At 64.2% G+C, this 21,078-nt stretch overlaps 6 protein-coding genes across 19 annotated transcripts in view; 5 read left to right on the forward strand and 1 right to left on the reverse strand.

Annotated features, from left to right (window-relative positions):
• The window catches only part of FERMT3 (FERM domain containing kindlin 3), a 7,636-nt gene extending 7,081 nt beyond the window's left edge, over window positions 1-555 (forward strand). The window contains exon 15 of the mRNA XM_074273350.1: window positions 102-555. Within this exon, the coding sequence (XP_074129451.1) occupies window positions 102-281 (180 nt within the window). The 3' untranslated portion in view covers window positions 282-555. The remainder of the gene's footprint in view (window positions 1-101) is intronic.
• On the reverse strand, window positions 380-8,083 carry TRPT1 (tRNA phosphotransferase 1). Of its 5 annotated transcripts, XM_074273365.1 has the most exons (9): window positions 7,782-7,937; window positions 3,799-3,904; window positions 2,230-2,292; window positions 2,060-2,141; window positions 1,558-1,727; window positions 1,086-1,260; window positions 955-1,011; window positions 769-878; window positions 380-643 (listed from the first exon to the last, which is right to left on the reverse strand). In XM_074273365.1, the coding sequence occupies exons 3-9, from the start codon at window positions 2,272-2,274 to the stop codon at window positions 380-382; spliced, it is 903 nt and encodes a 300-aa protein (XP_074129466.1). In that variant the 5' UTR covers window positions 2,275-2,292; window positions 3,799-3,904; window positions 7,782-7,937. The 5 variants fall into 5 exon arrangements, with proteins under 5 accessions (XP_074129466.1, XP_074129463.1, XP_074129465.1 ...); XM_074273362.1 differs by lacking the exons at window positions 3,799-3,904; window positions 7,782-7,937 and adding an exon at window positions 2,668-2,958; XM_074273364.1 differs by lacking the exon at window positions 7,782-7,937 and adding an exon at window positions 8,000-8,083 and having other exon boundaries at window positions 454-878.
• Window positions 2,936-7,503, forward strand: NUDT22 (nudix hydrolase 22). The gene is made up of 5 exons (XM_074273374.1): window positions 2,936-3,600; window positions 5,847-5,945; window positions 6,027-6,124; window positions 6,470-6,563; window positions 7,328-7,503. The coding sequence occupies exons 1-5, from the start codon at window positions 3,121-3,123 to the stop codon at window positions 7,430-7,432; spliced, it is 876 nt and encodes a 291-aa protein (XP_074129475.1). The 5' UTR covers window positions 2,936-3,120; the 3' UTR covers window positions 7,433-7,503.
• On the forward strand, window positions 7,444-12,399 carry DNAJC4 (DnaJ heat shock protein family (Hsp40) member C4). Of its 5 annotated transcripts, none has more exons than XM_074273378.1 (8): window positions 8,223-8,279; window positions 9,371-9,769; window positions 10,099-10,198; window positions 10,448-10,541; window positions 11,363-11,565; window positions 11,674-11,847; window positions 11,915-12,001; window positions 12,255-12,399. In XM_074273378.1, exons 3-8 carry the CDS (start codon window positions 10,107-10,109, stop codon window positions 12,325-12,327), a joined length of 723 nt encoding a protein of 240 aa, XP_074129479.1. In that variant the 5' UTR covers window positions 8,223-8,279; window positions 9,371-9,769; window positions 10,099-10,106; the 3' UTR covers window positions 12,328-12,399. The 5 variants fall into 5 exon arrangements, with proteins under 5 accessions (XP_074129480.1, XP_074129478.1, XP_074129481.1 ...); XM_074273381.1 differs by having other exon boundaries at window positions 11,677-11,847; XM_074273379.1 differs by lacking the exons at window positions 8,223-8,279; window positions 9,371-9,769 and adding an exon at window positions 7,444-7,563.
• A 128-nt stretch (window positions 12,400-12,527) lies between these two features.
• On the forward strand, window positions 12,528-16,803 carry VEGFB (vascular endothelial growth factor B). Of its 3 annotated transcripts, none has more exons than XM_074273384.1 (7): window positions 12,528-12,972; window positions 13,958-14,000; window positions 14,209-14,408; window positions 14,766-14,839; window positions 15,092-15,124; window positions 15,452-15,592; window positions 16,407-16,803. In XM_074273384.1, the coding sequence occupies exons 1-7, from the start codon at window positions 12,904-12,906 to the stop codon at window positions 16,426-16,428; spliced, it is 582 nt and encodes a 193-aa protein (XP_074129485.1). In that variant the 5' UTR covers window positions 12,528-12,903; the 3' UTR covers window positions 16,429-16,803. The 3 variants fall into 3 exon arrangements, with proteins under 3 accessions (XP_074129485.1, XP_074129486.1, XP_074129484.1); XM_074273385.1 differs by having other exon boundaries at window positions 14,212-14,408; XM_074273383.1 differs by lacking the exon at window positions 13,958-14,000.
• Window positions 16,804-18,132: 1,329 nt separating this feature from the next.
• On the forward strand, window positions 18,133-20,790 carry FKBP2 (FKBP prolyl isomerase 2). Of its 4 annotated transcripts, XM_074273395.1 has the most exons (7): window positions 18,201-18,251; window positions 19,244-19,268; window positions 19,466-19,631; window positions 19,751-19,863; window positions 19,941-19,987; window positions 20,507-20,542; window positions 20,625-20,790. In XM_074273395.1, exons 3-7 carry the CDS (start codon window positions 19,470-19,472, stop codon window positions 20,684-20,686), a joined length of 420 nt encoding a protein of 139 aa, XP_074129496.1. In that variant the 5' UTR covers window positions 18,201-18,251; window positions 19,244-19,268; window positions 19,466-19,469; the 3' UTR covers window positions 20,687-20,790. The 4 variants fall into 4 exon arrangements, with proteins under 4 accessions (XP_074129494.1, XP_074129495.1, XP_074129496.1 ...); XM_074273394.1 differs by lacking the exon at window positions 19,244-19,268 and having other exon boundaries at window positions 18,136-18,251; XM_074273392.1 differs by lacking the exon at window positions 18,201-18,251 and having other exon boundaries at window positions 19,134-19,268.
• The last annotated feature ends 288 nt before the right edge of the window (window positions 20,791-21,078 follow it).

Consider the following 21,078-nt stretch of genomic DNA (forward strand, 5'->3'; position numbering starts at 1 on the left):
AAGGGACGGGGGCGGGCCGCTCCCTGCGGCCCGGCCCACACAGGCCCGCGCTCCCTCCGGCGCCCCCCTCACGCCCCCCCCCCCCCCCCCCCCCCCCGCAGGTGGCCATCGAGTTTGACGAGCACATCAACGTGGCCTTCAGCTGCGTGTCGGCCGGGTGCCGGGTCCTGCACGAGTACATCGGCGGCTACATCTTCCTGTCCACCCGGGAGCGCGCCCGAGGCGAGGAGCTGGACGAGGATCTCTTCCTGCAGCTTACCGGGGGCCACGAGGCCTTCTGAGCCCCGGGTCCGCCTCCATCCCGGAGCCCGCCCGAGGCCCCAAAGCTCCCCCTCACCCGCCCCCACCCCCACCCCCCACAGCACTTCCCAGCCCCGCCTCAAGCGCCCCTCCCCCTTCCCAGGGAAAGGAAAGGGGACCTGAGCTGAATGACCCCCACTGGGCACATGGGACTCAGGCTAACCCCCCCAGGAGGGCGGTCGAGATGCCCGGGCACGAGGTTTTCTGTGTTTTTATTTGTCTTCTTACAAATAAACATTTCATGGTTGCACACTCCCCATGCTGTCTCCTCAGCCGTTGGCTGAGGCGTCCTGGTGACTGCTCTGACCCTCTGTCTCCTCTCCATCCAGAGGGAGCGGCCTCCCTGAGGCAGAGAAAGGGATAAGGGGGTGAGGGGGCGACAACGGGGTGGGAGCAGGGAGGGAGAGGTCTGAGGGCAAGAGGCAAGGGCCGGGCCCCCAGCCTGGGCTCCGGAGTCGGGGTACTCACTTGGGAGCCCAGCTGCAGGGCTTCCTTGAAGTACTTGGGAGGCAGGAAGCCCCTAGCGTCCCCCGGAGTCAGGATCACCCCGTTAGCCGAGCAGAAGAAGGGGATTCCATCTGTGGGGAAGGCTGTGCAGGGAGCGCGTTCCCGGGGAGTCTCCGCCCCCCGAACCCCACTTCCAGCGGGACTCACCAGCCAGGGCTGAGGGCCCGTCGATGAGCACGGCCACCTCGCAGTCCGCGCGCATCCCTAGGGGACAGAGTCGCACGTGGCACCGGGCACCGGGGAACCCCCACGCCTCAGGGAGGGCCGGGCCTACTAACCGCTGAGGGCGTGGGTCTCCCCGGGCAGGCCGGGGCACAGGTGGATGTGGGTTCTCCCACGCCGGGACAGCCCCTCCCGCCGGATGGAGCGCCAGTGGCGCCGGTAGGTCCCGTGCACCAGAACGGGAGGCAGGTCTTGGGGGGCTCTCAGGGGGGTCAGCTCCAGGTCGGCCACCTGCCAGGAGGAGCAAGGAGGGGGTCACCCCTTCGTTCTGCCACCTTATTGCCACCACTTTACAGAGAAGGAAACTGAGGCAGGGAGGAGCCCGAGCTGAGACTTGGCTGGGCTCCCTCAGAACCCCTCGGGCCGGGCAGGAGACCGGCACAGTAAGGGGGGGCGCCCCGAGGTACACAGCTCCAAGAGCCCCGTCCTGATCCCCCCGGCCCAAGCCCTGCGCCTCCCCGGGCCCTCCCTGGGCAGAGACCCCTCGTGGAGGGGAGACTGCCCCGGCCTCCCCCAGCCTGCCCCCACCTGCAGGGAGTGGCCCTGGTTGGCCCGGATGGAGGCGCAGCCGCCCGGGGGCCCGGGGCGCAGCGCGAACCGCTGCTTGGCGTTGGTTCTGACCACCCGGCGCACGTCCTCCTCGGAGAAGTCCCGGAACTGGGCCAGCCGGAGGAGGGCGTCCAAGGGCACGAAGCCATCTGCAAGGGAGCAAGGGGAGGCCTGGCTCGGCCGGAGCTGCCCCCCCCAACCCGCCCTCATTGAGCACCTCCGGGCACACAGAAGGCACTTCAGGAATGCTGGGGGATCCCAGGGCAGTGGGGGGCGGGGGGGCCTTTGCCTGTCACTCTCATTTTACAGCTGGGCCTCTCAGTGACACCTTGGGGGATGGGCGTCTTATCAGCCTGGGGAAACTGAGGCAGGTGACCTGCCCAGCGCCACAGGGGGTTTCAGGCCGGCTGTGAACTGAGACCTTGACTTCCCAGGGCTGGTCTCCCGCCCCAGGGAGCGAGCCTCTATGCCCGAGGCTTACCTGAGCCCATGGGCAGCCCCATCTTAACGGCCCCGTGGCGCAGAGCATAGGACAGAGCCTTGGACAGTCGCACATCGGGGTCCTGAAACAGTCCAAGGCCAGTCTTCAGCCTCCCCCCCCTGCCAGCAGAGCCAGCAGCCCCTCCCCCATGCCGAGCCCCGGGCACTCACCTGTTCTCGGGGCCTCCGGGTCCTTCTTCCCCCGGGGGGGTTCATGCCCCCCAGCACCCCAACCTAGGAACACAGGAGTCAGATACAGGGAGGGTCCCAGCCAGGGCTCGGACCCCAATCTCAGACCCCCCAGCCAAGGCATTTTCAGACCAGCCTGGGGGGGGGGGCTGCCTCTGCTGCCCCCCATGTCCTCCCCTCCCCCCCCAGCCTGTGAGCTGGGGGCCGAGGGTACAGTGAAGGAGGGTGGGGAGGGGTAGAGCTGGCTCACGGCAGAGACCCCCAGGCGACAGGACAGAGGAGGGAGCTTCTGAAAGAGACTCCCGCTCCCCCCCTCCCCTGCCCCGTGCGGCCTTGGCCAAGGTGCAGCGCCCCACAGGGCCTCAGTTTCCCCATCTGCTGAGGGGGTGGATCCCCTGGGCCCGGAGGGGCGGTCCTCACCAGATTCCGGAACAGAGGAAGCCAATGAGAAGTGGGGACTGGAGGGAGGGAGTGAGGGGGGAGGAGGGAGGCTCTGCTTCCGCTTTCCTGAAGTAAGGGGAGGAGCCAGGCCCAGCTGAGACCGGAAGCAGCAGCAGCAGCAGGAGGAGCAGGAGGAAGAGGAGCAGGAGGAGGAGCAGGAGGAGGAAGAGGAGGAAGAGGAGGAAGAGGAGCAGGAGGAGGAGGAGCAGGAGGAGGAGGAGGAGCAGGAGGAGGAGGAGCAGGGAGAGGAAGATCAGCAGCAGCAGCCATAGGAGGGAGCTGCCCAGTCAGTCCTGGGCCAGGCCGGGGGCACCTGGGCAGCACAGCCGGGACTGGGACTTCACAAGAGAATTTCAGCTGGCAGGAGCCACCCTTTGGGGCAGTGGTAACTGCCCATCTCTCCCTTCCAGACCTTGCCTCCCTCCCCGCTCTATGGATCCCGAGGTCTCCCTGCTGGTCCAGTGCCCACTGGGCGGGCTTGCTGAAGAGCAGGTGCGGGCAGAGTTGAGCCCAGCTTATGACCGGCGCCTGCTGCCCGGAGGAGAGGACTCCATCACCGATGCTTGGAATGCCCGACGGCAGGCCCAGCCCTGGCTCTTCAACGCTCCCAAGTTCCGGCTGCACTCGGCAGCCTTGGGGTCCCCGGATCCTGGGGGGCCCCGCCTGACCCTGCGTCTGGGTCTCACCTCTTACCGGGACTTCCTAGGCACCAACTGGGCTAGCTCAGCAGGCAGGCTTCGGTGTCAGGGGAGAGCTGACTGGGGAGATGCCCAGGCCTACTTGGCAGACCCCCTGGGAGTGGGCGCCATGCTGGGCACTTCAGATGGCTTTCTGGTCTTTCTACGCCGGTCTCTGAGGGTGGCCGAGGCCCCCGGGATGATAGATGTGCCAGGGGGGCACCCTGAGCCTCAGGTGAGAACCTACACCCTACAGAGTCAGGCAAAGAGAGCCCCTGACCTCTAGAGCCTAGGACTCTAAGACCTAAAACCAAGGAGAATTAGGGGTAGGGTGGGGGAGGAGGGCTTGCTTGTACTTTTGGGGGCTCGTTTCCCCTTCCTCTTGCACCCTCTCACTGTCTGGAGCTGTGGGGGAAGAAGCCTGAGGACCTACCTGAGGAGGGCAAGCACTGTGATAGAAAGAAGCAGGGTGAGGTGGTCACAGGCAGGCAGTGGTCCACCTAGCCCCCCAGTATCTTCCTCTCTCCCCACACCAGCATCTACAAGGCAACAAGAGATGGTCAACCTATATTTGTTGAGTGAGAGAAATGAGATTAATGTAGAGAATGACTGAGGAATGAGGAAGATGGACCAAGTTGAGTAAAGTGCCTGAGAGGCAGTGTGGTATAATGGACATTAAATATGGCATCAGGACGGCCTGGGTTCAAATCCTGCCTCCATCACTTTCTTCTCTGGCAAGATGATATTTGGCTAGTCTGTCTAGCCTTGTTCCTTCTCTGTGCCTCATTTCCCACGGGGCTCCCTTCCAGCTCTCAGTCTGTGGCCCTGTGATTCTGGCAACGTGCACATGTGAAGGCAGAGGCATGATGGGTTGGAAACATGAGCATCTGGGAGCACCAGGAAGGGTCTCACAAAGAGGGGGTAGGTGGAGTCAAGATGGCAGAGTAAAGGCTGGCAAACGGGGATTCCAAGAGGAGGAGCTGAGGGGGAGAAGGCATTCCAAGTAGGAAGGAAGGAAGGAAACTAGCATTTCTTTCTTTTTTCTTTTCTTTTCGCTGAGGCAATTGGGGTTAAGTGACTTGCCCAGGTCACACAGCCAGGAAGTGTTATGTGTCTAAAGCCAGATTTGAAGCCAGGTCCTCCTGACTTCAGGGTTGGTGCTCTATCCACTGAGCCACCCAGCTGCTCCTGAAACTAGCGCTTCTTAAGCAGCAACCGTGTGCCTGGCACTGGGATGAGCCCTCAACAAAAATTTTTTCATTTGATCCTCACAACCACACTGGGGAATAGATCTATTATCATCCCCATTTGACTAATGGGGAAACTGAGGCAAAGATTAACTAACTTATGCAGTCACATGGATGCAAGCATCTGAAGTATCTCAGTTCTTCCTAGCTCCAGGCCCAGGTCTTTCTCCCATGAGCCTCCTGGCTGCCCGATAGGGGAGATTCTACATGCTATTTTTGGCAAGAAAAAGCCACTGAAATGTACTGAGAAGGGGGCGAAAATTTTATAGTATGATTAGAGCCGGACTTTGAGAAATTCCTTTTGGTGACTGAGTGGAGGAGGGACTTTGGGGAGGGGAGGCTGATCTACCCCCGAGCTACTGTAATGGTCCAGGGGTGAGAGGATGTGGGTTTCCACTAGGGTGAAAGTGGCCGTAAGCAGGGAAAGAGGGAGAGGAAGACTGGAGGTAGAAACAGGATTTACAAACCATTAGCTACTTGAGGTGAGTGAAAGTGGAAAGAGTCACAGAGGACAGGCTACTGAGGTAGATATAGGGAACTAGAGCCAACAGGTACTTCTTAAACACCCACTGTGTGCTAGGCACTGAGCCTACAGGTACTTCTTAAACACCCACTGTGTGCTAGGCACTGAGCCTACAGGTACTTCTTAAACACCCACTGTGTGCTAGGCACTGAGCCTACAGGTACTTCTTAAACACCCACTGTGTGCTAGGCACTGAGCCTACAGGTACTTCTTAAACACCCACTGTGTGCTAGGCACTGAGCCTACAGGTACTTCTTAAACACCCACTGTGTGCTAGGCACTGAGCCTACAGGTACTTCTTAAACACCCAGGCTGTGCTAGATACCACACTAAGTGCTAGAAGCTGGAGGAGTGACGAGTCCCTTTTGGACACTTTCTCCAGCCCTCTCAGAGATGGGGGCTCTGAGACTCTTGGGGCACAGGAGGTGCTGACTGCATCGTCTGGGGGAGCTCCTCCTGCCAGGGAGGTCCGGGTCCATTCTCTGTGCCTTTTACTCAGTCACAAGGAACTGATGGCTGACAGGGGAGTTAATGGCCCCCAAACCAGAGTCTGGCTCTCTTCTGGTCAGCCAGTTCCCTCCCTGGTGCTCTGCCAGCCTGATGTGCTGCAGTGGGGCCGGGAGGAAGGGCCCGAGGGGGGGTGGGCCCGCCTGGAGCCGTGGACTTCTGTCAGAGGGGGACAGGGAGCGAGCCCAGGCTGCCTCCTTGTAGGCCCTGTTTCCTGGGGAGACTCCCCGGCATGAAGATCTGCCCGAGGATCTGGTGATTCGGGAGCTGTTCTCCTCCATTCTGCAGGAGATCCGGGATGAGGTGAGGAGAGGGGGGGAGGAGGGGGATGGTGGAAGCGGGGGATGGGGCAGTGCCCCCGATCTCAGACCCCTTCCTCCCCAGGTGAATCTGCCATTGTCTACTCTGAGCCGTCCCCTCCTCCTGGGCATTGCCCGCAATGAGACCAGCGCGGGAAGGGCCAGCGCAGAATTCTATGTCAGGTACCAGGCACCCTGCGGAAGCTGGTGCTTCTTCCTTCGGGGGGGCAGACTCAGAAGTGGGTGGAGGCATTTGCAAAGGGGCCTTCTGGGAAACAGCAGCTTTTTGAGCACAAGCAGCCAGCCTTTCCTTCGTTCCACCAGCCACGCCACCCACGTTCGGGGGTGCTTGGATTTCCAGGGGGCGCTTGGGGTCTCCAGGGGGCTGGCAGCACAGAAGGGCTCAGTTTCAAACTCTGCTCCTGATTTTCTGGGAGTCTGGAGGCCGGCTTGGGGAGGATTGAGCCTTTGGGCCCCTGGCTGGAGGGGTCAGCCTTGCCCTCTGAACTTTGTCTCCCCTTCCCTTAGCTGTAGCCTGACCTCCGAGCAGGTGAGGACCCTCTATATGACTGGAGGCCTGGAAGCCCACGAGTCCACTGGCATCATCTTCATGGAAACACAGGTGAGCGCTGGGAGGCCGGACGCCGGGTCCTTGGCTTGATGTTGGGAGCGAAAACGAGGCCGGGCAGGATGGAAATAGCGAGCCAGGGGCGCGGGGGCATGGGGGGGGGGAGGTTCGCCCCAAGTCTCAGAGGCAGCAAGTAAAGATCCTTTCAGGTGAAATTTGAGAGGAGCGGTGGGCAGTCCTGCCTCTGCGCCCCCGCTGGGCCCGAGGACGAGGCTGGGCAGATGCTAGCTAGCATAAGAGTAAAAGTCCTCTGCTCTAAGTGGACAGCCAGTCCAGGAGCAGAGGGGAGCGGGACCCCCAAGGAGGATGGCAGCCTTCGGGGCGCAGCGTCTTAGGACAGGCACTGACAGCCTGGAGGAGGGAGGCTCCCCGGGGACGGACCTCACCCTCCCATCCCAGAAGCGCGGAGGAAATGGCGAGGGTTATCCTGGGAGTCAGACCAGGGACACGAATGATGGCCGATGGGTGTAGAGTGCTCTGCTGGGCCCCAGAGGACAGGAGCAGGGGGGCAAGGTTCCCTAACTCCCGAGGGGCCCATGGGCACCCTTTGCTGGTGGTCTTCAAGGCAAAGGCTGCATGGCTCCCTGCCAGAGGTGACATTGAAGGGAGGGGACGGACGGGGATCCCCAGGTACTCTGGATCCGGACGTAAGGACGGGGGCCCCCGGGCACCCTGGACCCGGACAGACGGACGGGGGCCCCCTGGATTGGCCAGGCGGGGGGCCAGGGACTTAAGCCCAAGCCTGTCTTTCCCCACAGAGAGTCCGAGGCCTGCAGGAGGAATCCGAAGCCTGGGGCGAGCTCTGCCCCTCGGCCAAGGGCGCCATTCTGCTCTACAACCTGGCCCAGGCCAGGCCGGGGTGAGCAGGCCCGGCCCCTCTCAGCTCACCCCCCCATCCTGCGCTGTCCAGACAATAAAGGATTGATTCTCCTGCGCCTGGTCTGAGAACGCGCCGGAAGAGACCGGGCCTCAGTTTCTCCCGGTGGACAAAGAGGCAAGGCCCCCATCCCTGCGCTGGGGGAGGGGTCGGGCGGGCCTCCGCCGCGGATTTCTGCGCCCCCACAGGATTCTAAGGAACAACTTCTGCGGAAATATCCTCAAACTATTTTTAAAAGTCCCCCCAGCCCTGACTTCTCCCTGACCTTCATTTAAGGCTCGGGGAACTGAGGCCCAGACAGGAAAGGCATTAGCCTCTGGGAACGGCTCTCTGACCTCGGCACAGCCCTTCCGGCCCTCGGCCAGTCCCCCCTCTCTCTGCCCCCGGAGCTGAGGGTCCCAGGAGCGCACTGCCTCGGGCACCGATTCCCCCTCTGACCTTGCACCGGTCACTTGACCTGGGTCTCAGTTACCCCCACTGAAGAACTAGGGAGGAGCTCTGAGAACGTCCTCCGCCCCTCCCCCAGCCTGGGCCCCTCCCCGCAGATACGCACCCCTCGAGGCGGCGGAGGAAGAAGGGGAGGGTCTGGGGGCGGGACTATCACGTAGAGTCCCACCCCTTACGTCTTTGCCGCTAGATGGGCGGATCTAAGGGCTCTGGGGCCAATGAGAGCAGCCGAGGACGGTGGTGGGTGGGCGGTGTCAACCGATTTTGCGAGCCCGGTAGGCGGGATTAGAAGCACCCGGACCAATTGCGAGATCCGGGGGCGGGAGGGGGCGGGGCCTGAGCGGGAGAAGGAAATGGCGGCGCGGGCGTCGGGCTCCGGAGCTCCCGTGAGTGTCCCGGAGGACGTGGGGTGGGGGGGTCGGAGGCGGTGCGTGGGGGGCGGGGCTTCGCACCGCCGCCCCTCCCCCCAAATCAAGTTTGGGGGGGCGGGGGGACGCCGGCCTAGCTTGCGGGGCGGAACGTTGCGGGTTTCTTTCCCGGGGTGGGGAAGGTTGGAGTAGAGGCTTCCTCTGCCGCAGTCTCTCCCCCGGGGGTGAGAATCTGCCTCTCCTCCAGCAGCCGGCACAGACGGGCTCCCTCCTCTCTTCAGCCTCCCCTTCCCCACTGGAAGGACCCCCACGCCGGACACCCCAATGCCCTCTTGTATCAGATTCCCGGGTCTCTGACACGGGGCGCGGGACCCCAGGGCCAGACCCCCCGGACCAGGGTCAGCTCTTCCCAAGTCTTTGGTGTCAGGAACCCCAGCCCCCCCCCCTCGCCCCGCCCCACGTCATCTCCGCGTCAGACCCCACCGCCCCAAATCCCCCGGAGGTCAGCGCTTCCGGTGCCAGAGACCAGGGGCCAATCCAGTAGAACAAGGAGCCCCTCCTGTCCGTGCACCCGGGCACCTCAGCTCACCTGTGTCTGCCTCAGTTTTCTCAGCTGTAAAATAGGAATCGTCCCAGCACCTGTCAGCCCATGGTTGTGAGGAGCAGATGAGGTTCCCTTTTCCCAGCATCCCCCAGTGTCCCAGACCCCCTCAGTGTCCTCTAGTGTGACCCCCCAGTGTGAGACCCCCCTCAGCGTCCCCCAGTGTCCCAGACCCCCAGCATCCCTCAGTGTGAGACCCCCAGTGTCCCACACCTCCAGTGTCCCCCAGTGTCACAGACCCCCCAGCATCCCTCAGTGTGAGACCCCCCCAGTGTCCCAGACCCCCTCAGTGTCCCCTAGTGTGACCCCCCCCCGTGTGAGACCCCCTCAGCGTCCCCCAGTGTGAGACCCCCTCAGTGTCCCCCAGTGTCCCAGACCCCCTCAGCGTCCCCCAGTGTCCCAGACCCCCTCAGTGTCCCCTAGTGTGACCCCCCCAGTGTGAGACCCCCCGAGTGTCCCCCTGTTTGGGGCCAGAACTCTGAACTTGAAACAGAGGATTCTTCTGAAGCGCTAGGTCAGTGGACTTGAGGGAGACAGCGGTTGCCTCATTGAGCCTGGCTCCCTGTGAGGATCTGACCTCCAAGGAGCCGATCGGGGCCAGAACTTGGAACAAGGCACTGAGTGGGATTGAGCAGACGACGGTTAAACCTAGTTTAGCCTTGATTGAATCCTGCAACAAACCACGGATTCCCCGAGTGACTGGTGTTGCTCAGTGGGGGCACAGAAGGGGAGGCTCTCAGGGCCGGGCGCACTAGAAGCTCCTTCCGTCGCCCACCCTCGCTGGCGCTGGAGCACAAACCCTTGGGAGCCGGGGAGAACGCGGGGAGGCAGAAGCGGTGGCGGCCCCCCTCCTCCCCCCGCTGACACCACGGTCCGGAAGGCCCCCAGAAAGCTGGCCGAGCCCCAGGTGAGGGAGACGAGACTTGGAAGGAGACAATAAAGGATGTGGACCTTAACCCCCGCTGCTCGTGTGGCGGTTACTGACCTGAAGGAAGGCTGCTCCCAGAGACCCCAGGGAAACCGAAACAGAGCGCTCCGTTTTGGAGAGAAACTACGACCCCCAATGGAAGACAAGGCCCCCCGGGATCCCCAGTGACAGGAGCCGAACTCCAGCGTCCTCTCCCCATTGACAGAGAATGTCCCCCAGGGTCCCCACTGTCACAGTCTCCTGGCCTCCCCAAGGGGCCAGCTGGTCAGGGCGGCCTGGGTGACTTTTCTGTCCTGCCCTCCCCCCAGGCACAGAGATGCCCCTCCTGCGCCTGGTCTCCCGGCTCTGCCAGCTGTGGCCCCCATGCCCTTCTTGTGCCAGGCCCCTCAGCTTCAGTCCCTGCCAGAGGTGAGCCTGGGTGGGGGAGGGTGAGACCCTGCTCTGGTCTGTCTGTGGTCTTGGCCTCTGCAGGTCCCAGAGGGGGTTGGGCCAGGTGGTCCTCCCTTCCCCAGTTTGTGGGAGGCAGCCCCGGCCCGCTTCGAGTCCCAGCTCTGCCACTGAACCCCGCCCCCTGGGTCCCCTTTCCGGGCCTGCTCAGACCCCGCCTCCTCTGGGGTGACCCCGGAACCATCCAGGGTTTCCCCCACCTTCCGGCAGGGCGAGACAAAGTAACTACTATGAGCTTCTGGGGATCTGTCCCGATGCCAGCATGAAGGAAGTCAAGCGAGCCTTTTTTGCCAAGTCCAAAGAGGTGGGTGTGGGCCGGAGGGCGCCCTGGGGAGCTGCTGCCATTCCCCCACCCCCGGCTCCTTCCAAGTGCGGAGTAGGGGAAGGAGCTTTGGGCCGGGAGTCAAAAGACCTCGGTAGAGATGGCTTGTGAGCTGGGAGACCTCAGACAAGTCACCGTCTGAACCAGGCTGGTGCGGGCAAGTGGGGGTGCTCCCGGTCCTGGTCCAGTTCCACCGAGCATTGTGGGCGCTGGGCGAGAAGGGCCTCGGCTCTGGCTCCCAGGGCCAGCAGCAGTGCCCCCAGAACCAAACCGGGGTGCGGGGCCCTGGGGATGCTGTGGGGAGGCGGGGACAGATGGGGGTGGGAGTGACCTGGAATAGCCTTCCCTGTCCAGCCTTGGTTGGGAAATGCCCAGGCCTGGAGCCAGCCTGGGACATGTGGTAAGAGCAGGGGCCTTGGGGGCTACCCAGAAGGCTCGGGGACAAGTGATCTTTGTGCCGGTTCCAGCCCCTTTGTCCTACAGCCGCCAGCGGGTCTTTTCACCTTCCAGACTGGGAGCCAGCCTAATAAGCTGCCCCGGGGGGCTTGGAGTCCCGATTCCCATAATCCACCGGGCCACAAAGCCCTCCCAGAGGGGAAGGGGGCATGGGGGACACTAAAGGGGGCGCTGGGGCACAAGGGAAAAGGCCACTGGAAAGCCTTGTTTAAGACCCTCCCAGCATCCCTTGGGCACTCCGAGGCCTTCAGAATGGGGCACAGTCTGTGCTGGGTGGTGTGGGGGAGCTTGGGCTTAGGGGACAGAGGGGGCTGGAGCCCCCCAGTTACCAGCCTCTCCTCCGCCAGCTTCACCCCGACCGGGACCCCAAGAACCCCGCTCTCCACAACCAATTTGTGGCGCTGAACGAAGCCTATCGGGTTCTGAGCAAGGAGTCCAGCCGGCGGGCCTATGACCAGCAGCTCTCCCTCCGAGGCTCCGCGCCGTCTCCCGGCCACGCCTCCCAGGGGGCCTACCACAACTACCGGCCTCCCTCGGCCTCTGCCTCCAGGTGAAGGCCGGCCTCCACCCCTCCCCTCCACCCGCCGGCGCCCCCGCCCCCGCCCCCTCAGCCCATAGTCCTCCGGCTCCCCAGCATCCCCTCTGTCGCCTTTCCCAGCAGCTCCTGGTCCTGGGCCGAGGCTGACGCCCGCTACTGGGGGCAGTTCCGCCGGGTGCGCCCCGAGGACTTCGTGGGGGCTCGTCAGCGGCAGCAGCGGCAGAACCACCGCGTGCTGGGCTACTGCCTCCTGCTGATGCTGGGGGGCATGGTCATGCACTACATCGCCTTCAGGTGAGGGGGGAGCAGGGGGGGTCCCCGGCAGGGGCGGCCTCTAACCCGTCCCCTCCCCCTCCCGCAGAAAGCTGGAGCAGGTGCACCGAAGCTTTATGGACGAGAAGGACCGAGTTATCATGGCCATCTACAATGAGAGCAGGACCAGGGCCAGGTCTGGGCCCCCCTCTCCAGTCTGCGTCCCCAGGCGGGAGGGACACCCGGGGCTCGGGGCTGCAGAGCCTGTGCCCGGTGGGGAGCGGGGGAGCTGGGCCCCTCGTGGAAGGCCTGGGGCATTCTCTGGGCCGGGAGCAGCGGGAGGTCGGGGGGTGGGGTGGGCGACAGGCTTCCTGGGGGAGGGGCTGAGGGGGTCGGTGACGGGCCGAAGCGCTCCCGGGGCCCGGGTTCATTCGGCCTTTCCCCTACAGAGCGAACAGCGCCAGGCTCCAGCAGGAGAAGCTGCAGAAGGCCCAGAGCCCCCAGCCGCGCCCCGAGAAGTGACCCGCGCCCCTTCTTCCCTCCGCCGCCCGAGGGGCCCCGCGGCGCGCGTACAATAAAGTCTTTGTCAGTGGGCGTGTGCCTCCTCCCTCGCGCCTCCGCTCTCCCCGCGGGCCTGGCTCCGGCGCCGGGAGCCCGTCCGCTTCCTCTCGCCCACGTGGGCCGCAGCCCCAGGCGAGAGCGGGCGCTGTCCACCGGCTTGGCCCGCGCCCGCTGAAGGGAGGGAGGGAGGGAGGGAGGAAGGGGGCGTGCGCAGCCCCAGGGGGAGCGGCCCGGGCTGGGGGTGCTGGAGGCCGGCTGCCCGCCCCCGCGGCCCCTCCCTCTCACCCCCTCCCCGGCCGCGGCCGGCCCCTCCCCCACCCGGGCCCGGGGTGGGGGTGGGGGGGAGCGCGTGTCTGGGTCACATGAGCCGCCCGGGCTCGGCCCCCCGCAGCCCCGGCCGCCCGTGTCCCCGCCGCCGCCACTGCCACCGCCTCGTCGGGCACCCGCCGCCGCCTGCGCCCGCGGCCCCGCCATGGGGCGCCCCTCGCGCCTGCCCCCGCCCCCGGGCTAGGACGATGCGGGAGCCCCGCGGGCACCATGAGCCCCCTCCTGCTGACCGCCCTGCTGCTGCTGCTGCCGCCGCTGCCCCCCGGAACCCCGGCGCAGGTAGGTGCGCCCGCGCCCCCGCTGCCCTCTTCCCAAGGTTGGCGGAAGGAAGTGGGGCCACGGCGCGGCCGAGGGCCCCGCGCGGTGGGTGCCAGCCCCGGGAGTTCGGACGGGCCGAGGGCAGCGGCGGGGGGCAGGCGCCCCTGCCGGCCCCCGGGGCTTAGCTGGGGGGTGGGGGTGGGCGGGACCACGTTCTCCCCTCCTGCCAGCCGTGCCCCTCCCCGGCCCCGCCCGGCCGGACAACTGTGGCCGGAGGGCACGGGGCTGCCGGAGAGCTGCGGCGGGGCGGCCCGGCCGAGCCTGGGGAGGCGGTGCCCTCGAGGATGGGGAGGGCGGCCGCGGGGTCCACGGGAGGCAGCCGCTCCGGAGAAGCTGGATTCGGAGCGCAGAGGCAGGCTCCTTCCCCGACTCGGCCCCTCCCTCAGCCCGGGCTGGGGGCGGGGGCGGGGTGAGAAGCAGTTGGCTCCTTGCTAGCTACATGACCTTGGACTAGTCAGCTCCCTTGAAAGCGTCCGCCTCTGCCAGCACAGTTCTGCCGCTGCCCGGCTGCTCCCCGGGTGCGCGGCTGTTGCTAACCGGGGGAGTGTCCAGGCTCGGGGGCTTCCCGGCTCTCCTCGTTTCCCGGAGACTTGCCCCCGACTTGCAGGCGGCTCATTATCATGCCAGGTGGAGGCTGAATTGAGCCCGAGCCCCGAGCAGAACTGAAGCAGGGAACCCGGGATTTGAACCCAGGTCCTCTGACCCCCAAATAAAGCCGCGTAGGGATCCATACACACAACCCACAAGGTCCAGAGCAGGGATTTCTTCTGAGGGGCCGGGAGAAGGGACTGTGGTCGGGTCAGGGAAGGATTCCTTGAGAAAGGGTGAAGCTCTGGGAGACGCTGAGCATCTCCTGAGGCATCAGCCGGGTTCTAGTTCTGGATCATGGGTGCCTCCCAGTTCTCACGTTCTAGTGTGGAAGCATAGTGTCTTGTTCCCCCTCCAGACTTCCAGCTCCCCCCCTGAGGGGCCCCGCCACCAAGAGAAAGGTAAGAGCAGGGGCTTCAGAGGGATTCTGGGACCAAAACCCCAAACAGATGGCAGCTGCAGGAGTGCAGGGGCTGAGCTCTAAAAGGGGGCTGGAGCTGAGCAAACTGCATCCGTTCGGGGTGTCAGGGGGGCGCGGAGAGGAGCGGGGCAGGTCCCTGGAGGATGCAGAGCAGGAGCGCTCAGGCACATGGGCACTTGTCCTTTCAGCAGTGGTTCCTTGGCTGGAGGTGTTCAGCCGAGCCTCCTGCCAGCCCAGGGAGGTGCTGGTGCCCTTGAGCCTGGAGTTCCCCGGGGAGGTCGCCCACCAGCTGGTCCCTAGCTGCGTGCCCCTGCAGCGCTGCGGAGGCTGCTGCCCTGATGAGGCTTTTGAATGTGTGCCTACTGGGCAGCGCCACGTCCGGATGCAGGTACCGGAGTGGGGAGGGAGCCGCAGGGGCCCTGCCAGGGAAAACAGCCGGCCTGCCCGTGTCGGCGCTGCCGGAAACTGAGCGGGCACCGAGTCCCGACGTAATTCTGCCGCCTTGGAGCCTCCCCAAGGCTCACGGGCAAAGGGGAGAGAGTCCTGCCACTTGTGTGACCTCGGCCAGGCTACCCGGGGTCATTGCCCTCATCTGGGTCTCGGTTTCCTCAGCTGTAATGTGACTGGAGACCCCTCCCAGATCTAAAAGCCCCGGTCTTGGGACCCCCTCTGTTCCTCCCCAGCCCCCCCTCCCCACAGTTCTCTCTCTCTCTCTCTCTCTGCCAACCCTTCACTCTGAGAACAGATCCTGATGATCAGATACCTAAGCAGTCACCTGGGGGAGATGTCCTTCGTGGAGCACAGCCAGTGTGAATGCAGGTAGAAGGGCCAGGAGAGGGGGGGGGAACCGCACGGAGGGGGAGAAGCCCAGAGCTCTGGGAGCCTTGGCTGCACTTGGATTGGCCACTCTGGGTTCTGCCATCAGAGCTGTCACCCCGGCCAGACTCACTTCTGAGAAAGTTTGTTTACATAATCAGCCTTGTCCCCTTTTAATTTAAATTAAAGGGGCTGTGGGAGGCTTGAAATCTGGCTGCCCAGGGCCCCTATCCTCTCTCCCTTTTTGCTTTTCAGACCCAAAAAGGACATTTTGGTGAAACAAGTCAGGTAAGCTCACAGCTGGCTTTCCCCATTTTGGGCACTAGCTCCAGAACCGGGCCCTCAAGGGGTCCAATGTGGGCCAGATACCTTGGCCCCGAGTGGCACCATGAGTCAGGAAGCTGCCCCCTGAAAGAGCCTCGTCCTGCTTCAGCACCTGTCCCTGGCCCCCTCTGGATCCCCTCCTACTGTCCTTGTCTCAGGGCCTGGGAAGTCTGGCCAGGGGCCAGGGCTCTCCAGGGCCTCCTGCTCCTTGCCCACCACCCCCACCCCACCTCCCCACTCCCACTCACTCCTCAGCTTCAGGCTGATCACACGAGCGCTCCCTTTTGCTAGTGTCAGCTCCAGGCCCCAGTGCCCCAGATGTGCCCAGAGACGCCAGCGCCCCGATCCTCGAACCTGCACCTGTCGCTGCAGACGCCGGAGCTTATTGCGTTGCCAAGGGCGGGGCCTAGAATTCAACCCAGACACCTGCAGGTGAGTAGAGGCAGACCAGGTCAGAGCTGGGGGGGGGGGAGGAGCAGGCTACACCCTACATCCACAAACTCCACATGCCTCCATAAGTCAGAGAAGCAGGGGCAGAAATTAAGGAGCCAGCCACCCTGAAGTTGGGGAACTGGAGGTCAAAGGATTTAGAGCAACAAGAGACCTTGGGGTTCATCTCCTGCAACCCTCGAGGATCTGAGAGGCAGTTATTGTGCGGGCAGCAGCTGGCCACATGGAGCGGCCAGACTGGGGTCACTGTCAACGGCCAGCGGCACTGACATGAAAAGAGGAGCTCAGGAGAAGGCTGAGGGCCTTGGCTTCCGTGGCTCTCACTTGGGGGAAATGATGAGCTCTCCACAGTCCCTCCCAGTTCTAAGGACCCTCCCGTTCCGTTCCAAGAGTCCTGCATTCCATGTTCTGAGCCCTCTGAGCCCTGTTTTCTAAGAATTCTCCCATTCTGTGTTCTAAGAATTCTCCCATTGTGTTCTAAGGGCCCTCCCATTCTATTTTTTTTCAAGAGTTCTTCCATTCTTGTTCTAAGAGCCCTCCCATTCTGTGTTCTAAGGGCCCTCCCTGCCCTGACATAATTGCTTCTTTCACCCTCATCTGACTCTTCCAAGACCCTGGCCTAAGGAGCATTTATTAGGCCCTTTCTGGATTTGGAGGACCACAGGGAAAGACAAAATGACGTGGGTTTAGCCTCTGATGGGGCTTTTTGAATGCTGGACTCCTTCAGGCTTTCTCTGGTGGGGAGGATGCCTTGGTTCAGAGGACTGAGCTTGCTTGACCTTCTTGATGTCCTCAGGTGCAAGAAGCTGCGAAGGTGACAGCCCTTCCTGGATTCTGAAGGGACATCCCTTTTTGACCCCTCGCTGGGATGGGGGAGCCCTGTTGGGTCGACGCACCAGTGGCTTCAGCTGGGGAAGAAGCAGCTGCTACACAGGAAGCCCAGACCTGAGCTGCTTGAAGGGGAGGGGGCGGGCAGGGGAGGCCACTGGTTTGGGGCAGAAGGGAATGGACCCTTCTTTACTGAATGCCCCCCCTCACCCAGAGAAGCACCTTGTCCCTTATTGCTCCCCACTTTTCCCCTGCCGATTGACAATGGGATGAACAAAGGTGGGAGGACCCCAGAGCCTCAGAGAATGTTCTTGGCTTTGGTACACGGACTGTGTGACCCCCAAACCTCATAAAAGTGATGAAAAGAGCCGACTTCTAAACTCTGTGCAGACTCATCACATAACTAGGCCAACCCTAAGCCGTCCTGGTGCACGGTGGTTGGCGTGGGAGAGCGGCAGTGGGGGGCCAGCGGGGGAGGGGGAGAGAAGACGTCCTGGAAGCTCCGTCCTGGCAGTCTCCCAGCTCAGATTCTGGGGCCAAGGTGGCCCCGGGCACAGCGGGCATCGGGAGGCTAACCTGACCCAAAACCAACCGGCCCCAAAGTTCACGCCTAGGTGGAGCCCAAGCCTCAGCAGGGGAAAAGGCACCCAGAGACCCCCACTTCAGAGAATGAGACCCTGGAGTTCACACCCAGTGGCCAAGGGAGGAGGGGTGGCGTTCCTCATGCCCACAAGAGGGAGGACCTTCAGCCATTTGCTCAGAGAAGATGAGGGAGGCAGCACCCCAGATCCCGGCGACCTTTCCCCTCTCCCAGCTTGTGGGTGTCCAGAGGCTCTTACTGACTAGCCCTGGCTCCTGCAACGTTGGTATTGAGACCGCAGCCCCCCCACCTCACCGCGGAGTCCCTCCTGGGCCCCCCACTGTCCTCCTGAAGGGGATAGGTCACTGGATTTCTGAGATCCTTTCCAGGCAACAGAAGCAGGCGAGTCCCTCTAGAATCGGGGGATCCCCTTCTCTTCCCCACCCGGAGTGGGGGGGTCTCAGGGACTCATCTGGAGCCCACTCCTACTTCCTGTCCTGGGGCCCCACGGAGCAATCTGAAAACCTTCCATTTCACACTCCAACGGGAAGGGGAGCCCAGGGTTACTGGGGGCAGCCGGCTCCTTCTGGGAGGTCCGGGGCTGGCCCTTCCCGTAGTCCCGCAGGGTTGTTATTCGGGGAGGGAGGGAGGGAGGGGTTCAGCTCCCCGCACATGCGCCGGGCTACAAGGAGAAATTGAGGCACAAGGCGAGCAGGGGTCACTCAAGGTCACATGGTTCCCAGGCTACGAAGCAGGGGCTCCATTCCTGCACGGGGTCCGGAGGATCCGCAAAGGGGTCAGGCTGGGAAGGCTGAGACCTGGGCCTTGGGGGAAACTGAGTCAGGATCCGCCAGGAGTGAGGGAGGACTGGGGGCAAAATGGCGCCAGTCCTAGGGCAGGCGGGAGCCAGCGCGACCTGCGCTGCGCCCGACCGGAAGTAGAGGCGGCCGGGTCGGAAGTCGCCCTTAACCCTAAAACCGGGAAGCCGGCGCTCTGCTAGGGGAGAGCCGAGGAGGGGAAGTGACATCACCTCCTGCAGGGGTGCAGCAGGTCTCTGGACCAGACAGACCCCCGCAGCCTCACGTGATAGAGGCGGTTCTGGAGGCGGGGTCCCGAGGCTCCCTGACCAATGACAGAGGGCGGCGTGGCCCCGGCCGAGGCGTGGTGGCGGCGCGTGCGCAGTGGCGGCGGCGGCGGCGGCACTGATCAGGACTCCGGGGGCGCGGTGAGGAGGTGAGCGGGGGGCCGCAGCCCGGGGCGGGGACGGGACTGGGGCCGGGGCCCGGGGGTCCGCCGAGGGGCAGGGTAGCAGGGAGAGGGACCCGGGGATATTGCCAGTGGGGGTGATGCCGCAGGGGGCGGAGTCGTATTCAACAGGGGGCGGGGCCCCAAGCCAAGGGGCGGGGGCTGATCCAGGAGAAGGTGGGGCCCCGAGTCGGGAGCCGAGTCCCGGGCTAACGGACCTTGGAGCTCCGGGGGCGGAGCCGGGACCCGCAGAGGGCGGGACTGTGATCGGGGGCGGGACCCTGGGCCTGGGGGCGGGGCTGGCCCCGCGGAAGCACGCAGCCATTGGCCAGGGGGCGGATCCCAGGGCGGAGGTGGGCGGGGCATCGGGCCCCGGGGCTGAGCCTCTGAAGGGAGGGGCCCAAGCACCCCGGCCCACTGCGGTCCCTGGGGAAAGTCCTGGGCTCCGGAGCAGAGGAGGCCTCCTGGGAGGGCGAGCCTGGGGTCGAGGTCGGCCCCGGACCCCCCCAGGAGAAGTGGTGTGGGTAGAAAGGGAGCAGCGGGCGCCAGACCCGGGCCCCGTGTGGGTGCCCCGCAGACCTCCGCGGGCTCAGAGCTGGGGGGGCGCCCCCGGGGGAGGTGGAGGTCAGGCCTGGGGGGTCACCTCCACGGACAGGGGCTCCCCGGAGCCCACGGGAGACGTGTGGGTCCCCAGGGGGCGCCCCCCGTCCGTTGGGGAGGTGTGGGTGTGCTGGGCTGGAGGGGCCTGGGTGTGGCGGGAGTGGGGGGTGCCGGTGGGGCCTGCTGGGGGGCAGCCCGAGAGGGTCTGGACCTTGCGGAAAGGGGAGGCCACCAAGGGCGCGGGAGGAAACTGAAGGGCGGGGCATCAGGGCAGGGAATGAGCGGGATGGGGGGGTGGGATCCCTGGCGACAGCTTTGGGGCAGGACCCCCGGCTGCTGTGTCTTCCCCTCATCCCCTCCCCCCGCTGCTGGGCTCAAAGGTCAAGCCCCCTTTCCGCTGGACAGGTAAGTGTGGCTGCCGAGGGCTGCTGGGGAGGGGGCTGGGGGAGTCCCTGGGGATAACTCACTGAGGGGAGGGCACCCACTTTGGCGGTGACCCCAGCAGACAAGGGGGGGCATTGGTTGGGATGGGGGGCTTTGGGGGTGCAGCCCCCAGCTCCCAGTGACCGTCTCTTCTGTCCTCCCCTGCTTTGTGCCCACAGGGTCATGCAGCTGAGCTGGCTTCTGGTCTTCCTGTCCCTCTGCCTGGGTGTGCTGCCCACCAGGGCGGGGGAGGGGAAGCGAAAGCTGCAGATTGGAGTCAAAAAACGGGTGGACCATTGCCCCCTCAAGTCCCGCAAGGGGGACGTGCTCCACATCCATTACACTGTGAGCAGGCCCAGTGGGGAGCGCCTCCTGCAGGGCCGGGGGGCAGGACCCCAGGGCTGGGGGGAGGGCTTTCCCTCAGCTCTGCTTGCTTGCGACCTCACCCCCCTCTCCCTGCACAGGGGAGGCTGGAGGATGGCACCGAGTTTGACAGCAGCCTCCATCGAGACCAGCCTTTTGTCTTCTCCTTGGGGACAGGCCAGGTCATCAAGGGCTGGGACCAGGGGCTCCTCGGGTAAGTGGGGGGCTGGGAGGTGGGGGGCCGGGCTCGTGATTGGCTGCTGGGGCTGCAGGGCTCTGTTCTCCTTGCAGGATGTGTGAGGGGGAGAAGCGGAAGCTGGTGATCCCTTCAGAGCTGGGTAAGAGCCTGGGGCTTTGGGCTGGGGGCACTGCACCGCACTGCCTTGAGACAGCTCGTCTCTTGGCCTGGCGTCCATCCTCTGCCCCCAGAGGAGGCGGCTCTGTCCAGCCGCTCGGGACACCTGGACCTGGCGCTCCTGACCTTGATGTCCCCATCGCAACCTGAGGGGTCTTCCGGGGGCTCTTGCCTTCCCCCCCCCTTCCCGGGGCTTCTGGGAGAGCATGTTTAAAAGTCCCAGCTCTTGCCTCTGCCCCTCTCGGAATTCTAAAGTAGGTTGGCACATGAAAGCCATTGCCAGCTCCATTGAAAGAGGGCCAAGGAGGTGGGAGGCCCCCCCCAAAGCTGTCCCTGTGTCACAGGCCTGGGCTCCTTGCTAGGAGGTCATTGAGAGCTTTGCCCATCTGCTTCTGCTTTAGAGTCTGGGAGAGGAGGTTCTTAATGGGCATTCCCCAGGGTAGGGGGAAGGGGAGGGTATGGGCCAAAGGCGCCTCCTTCATGCACCTACTTCTCCCCACAGGATACGGGGATCGAGGGGCTCCCCCGAAGATTCCAGGTAATCCATCTGACCACCTTCTGTCCCCGAGCCCCCCTTCTATGGCCGTGCTCTGAAGCCTCCTTCTCTTCCTCCCTCCCAGGTAGAGCCACGTTGGTGTTTGAGGTGGAGCTGCTGAAGATCGAGCGGAGACCTGAACTCTAGCAGAGGGGCCCGGGAGGGGGGTGGGGGGTGGGGGGAGTCAGGAAGTCCTTCTCTCAGGGGACCATTCTTTGTTAAAAAAAGTGAAATAAAAAAAGCCAAAGGGAGTATGTGTGCTTGTGTGTGCAAGCGTGTGCATGCGCATGTGTAGCCCTTGTGCAAAGGCTGGCAGAGCAGGAACCAGGGCAGCTGGGCTGATAAGCATGTGGGCCCCGCCTCCAGGCCTGCTTGGCTGCAGGCGCTCTGGGCAGCCTCTCCTAGCTGGGTGGCCTTATTTCAGCCGGGAAGTCGGCCTCAAAAACCTCAGCAGGCCTGCCCACGGGGCTGGAGCAGAACCCAGCAATCGCAGCCTCCAGGGCCCCAACCTCTTCTCCTAGCTTGTAGTGCCATGTTGT

The sequence above is a fragment of the Sminthopsis crassicaudata genome, chromosome 6, assembly GCF_048593235.1.
Source record: "Sminthopsis crassicaudata isolate SCR6 chromosome 6, ASM4859323v1, whole genome shotgun sequence".
NCBI classification, from domain to species: domain Eukaryota; kingdom Metazoa; phylum Chordata; class Mammalia; order Dasyuromorphia; family Dasyuridae; genus Sminthopsis; species Sminthopsis crassicaudata.

Coding starts and splice junctions, on each gene's coding strand:
- TRPT1 (XM_074273361.1), bottom strand. CDS start 2,958: ATGGCTGCTGCTGCTGATCTTCCTCTCCCTGCTCCTCCTCCTCCTGCT. Junction 1,728..2,059: donor GGGGCTGCCCATGGGCTCAG/GTAAGCCTCGGG, acceptor GCTCCCTTGCAG/ATGGCTTCGTGCCCTTGGAC. Junction 1,012..1,085: donor GGAGACCCACGCCCTCAGCG/GTTAGTAGGCCC, acceptor TCTGTCCCCTAG/GGATGCGCGCGGACTGCGAG.
- NUDT22 (XM_074273374.1), top strand. CDS start 3,121: ATGGATCCCGAGGTCTCCCTGCTGGTCCAGTGCCCACTGGGCGGGCTT. Junction 3,601..5,846: donor GGGGGCACCCTGAGCCTCAG/GTGAGAACCTAC, acceptor GCCTCCTTGTAG/GCCCTGTTTCCTGGGGAGAC. Junction 6,125..6,469: donor AGCGCAGAATTCTATGTCAG/GTACCAGGCACC, acceptor CCCTTCCCTTAG/CTGTAGCCTGACCTCCGAGC.
- DNAJC4 (XM_074273379.1), top strand. CDS start 10,107: ATGCCCCTCCTGCGCCTGGTCTCCCGGCTCTGCCAGCTGTGGCCCCCA. Junction 10,542..11,362: donor TTTTTGCCAAGTCCAAAGAG/GTGGGTGTGGGC, acceptor CTCCTCCGCCAG/CTTCACCCCGACCGGGACCC. Junction 12,002..12,254: donor GAGAGCAGGACCAGGGCCAG/GTCTGGGCCCCC, acceptor TTTCCCCTACAG/AGCGAACAGCGCCAGGCTCC.
- VEGFB (XM_074273383.1), top strand. CDS start 12,729: ATGAGCCGCCCGGGCTCGGCCCCCCGCAGCCCCGGCCGCCCGTGTCCC. Junction 14,409..14,765: donor AGCGCCACGTCCGGATGCAG/GTACCGGAGTGG, acceptor CTCTGAGAACAG/ATCCTGATGATCAGATACCT. Junction 15,593..16,406: donor TTCAACCCAGACACCTGCAG/GTGAGTAGAGGC, acceptor TGATGTCCTCAG/GTGCAAGAAGCTGCGAAGGT.
- FKBP2 (XM_074273392.1), top strand. CDS start 19,141: ATGAGCGGGATGGGGGGGTGGGATCCCTGGCGACAGCTTTGGGGCAGG. Junction 19,269..19,465: donor GCCCCCTTTCCGCTGGACAG/GTAAGTGTGGCT, acceptor TTGTGCCCACAG/GGTCATGCAGCTGAGCTGGC. Junction 20,543..20,624: donor GGCTCCCCCGAAGATTCCAG/GTAATCCATCTG, acceptor CCTCCCTCCCAG/GTAGAGCCACGTTGGTGTTT.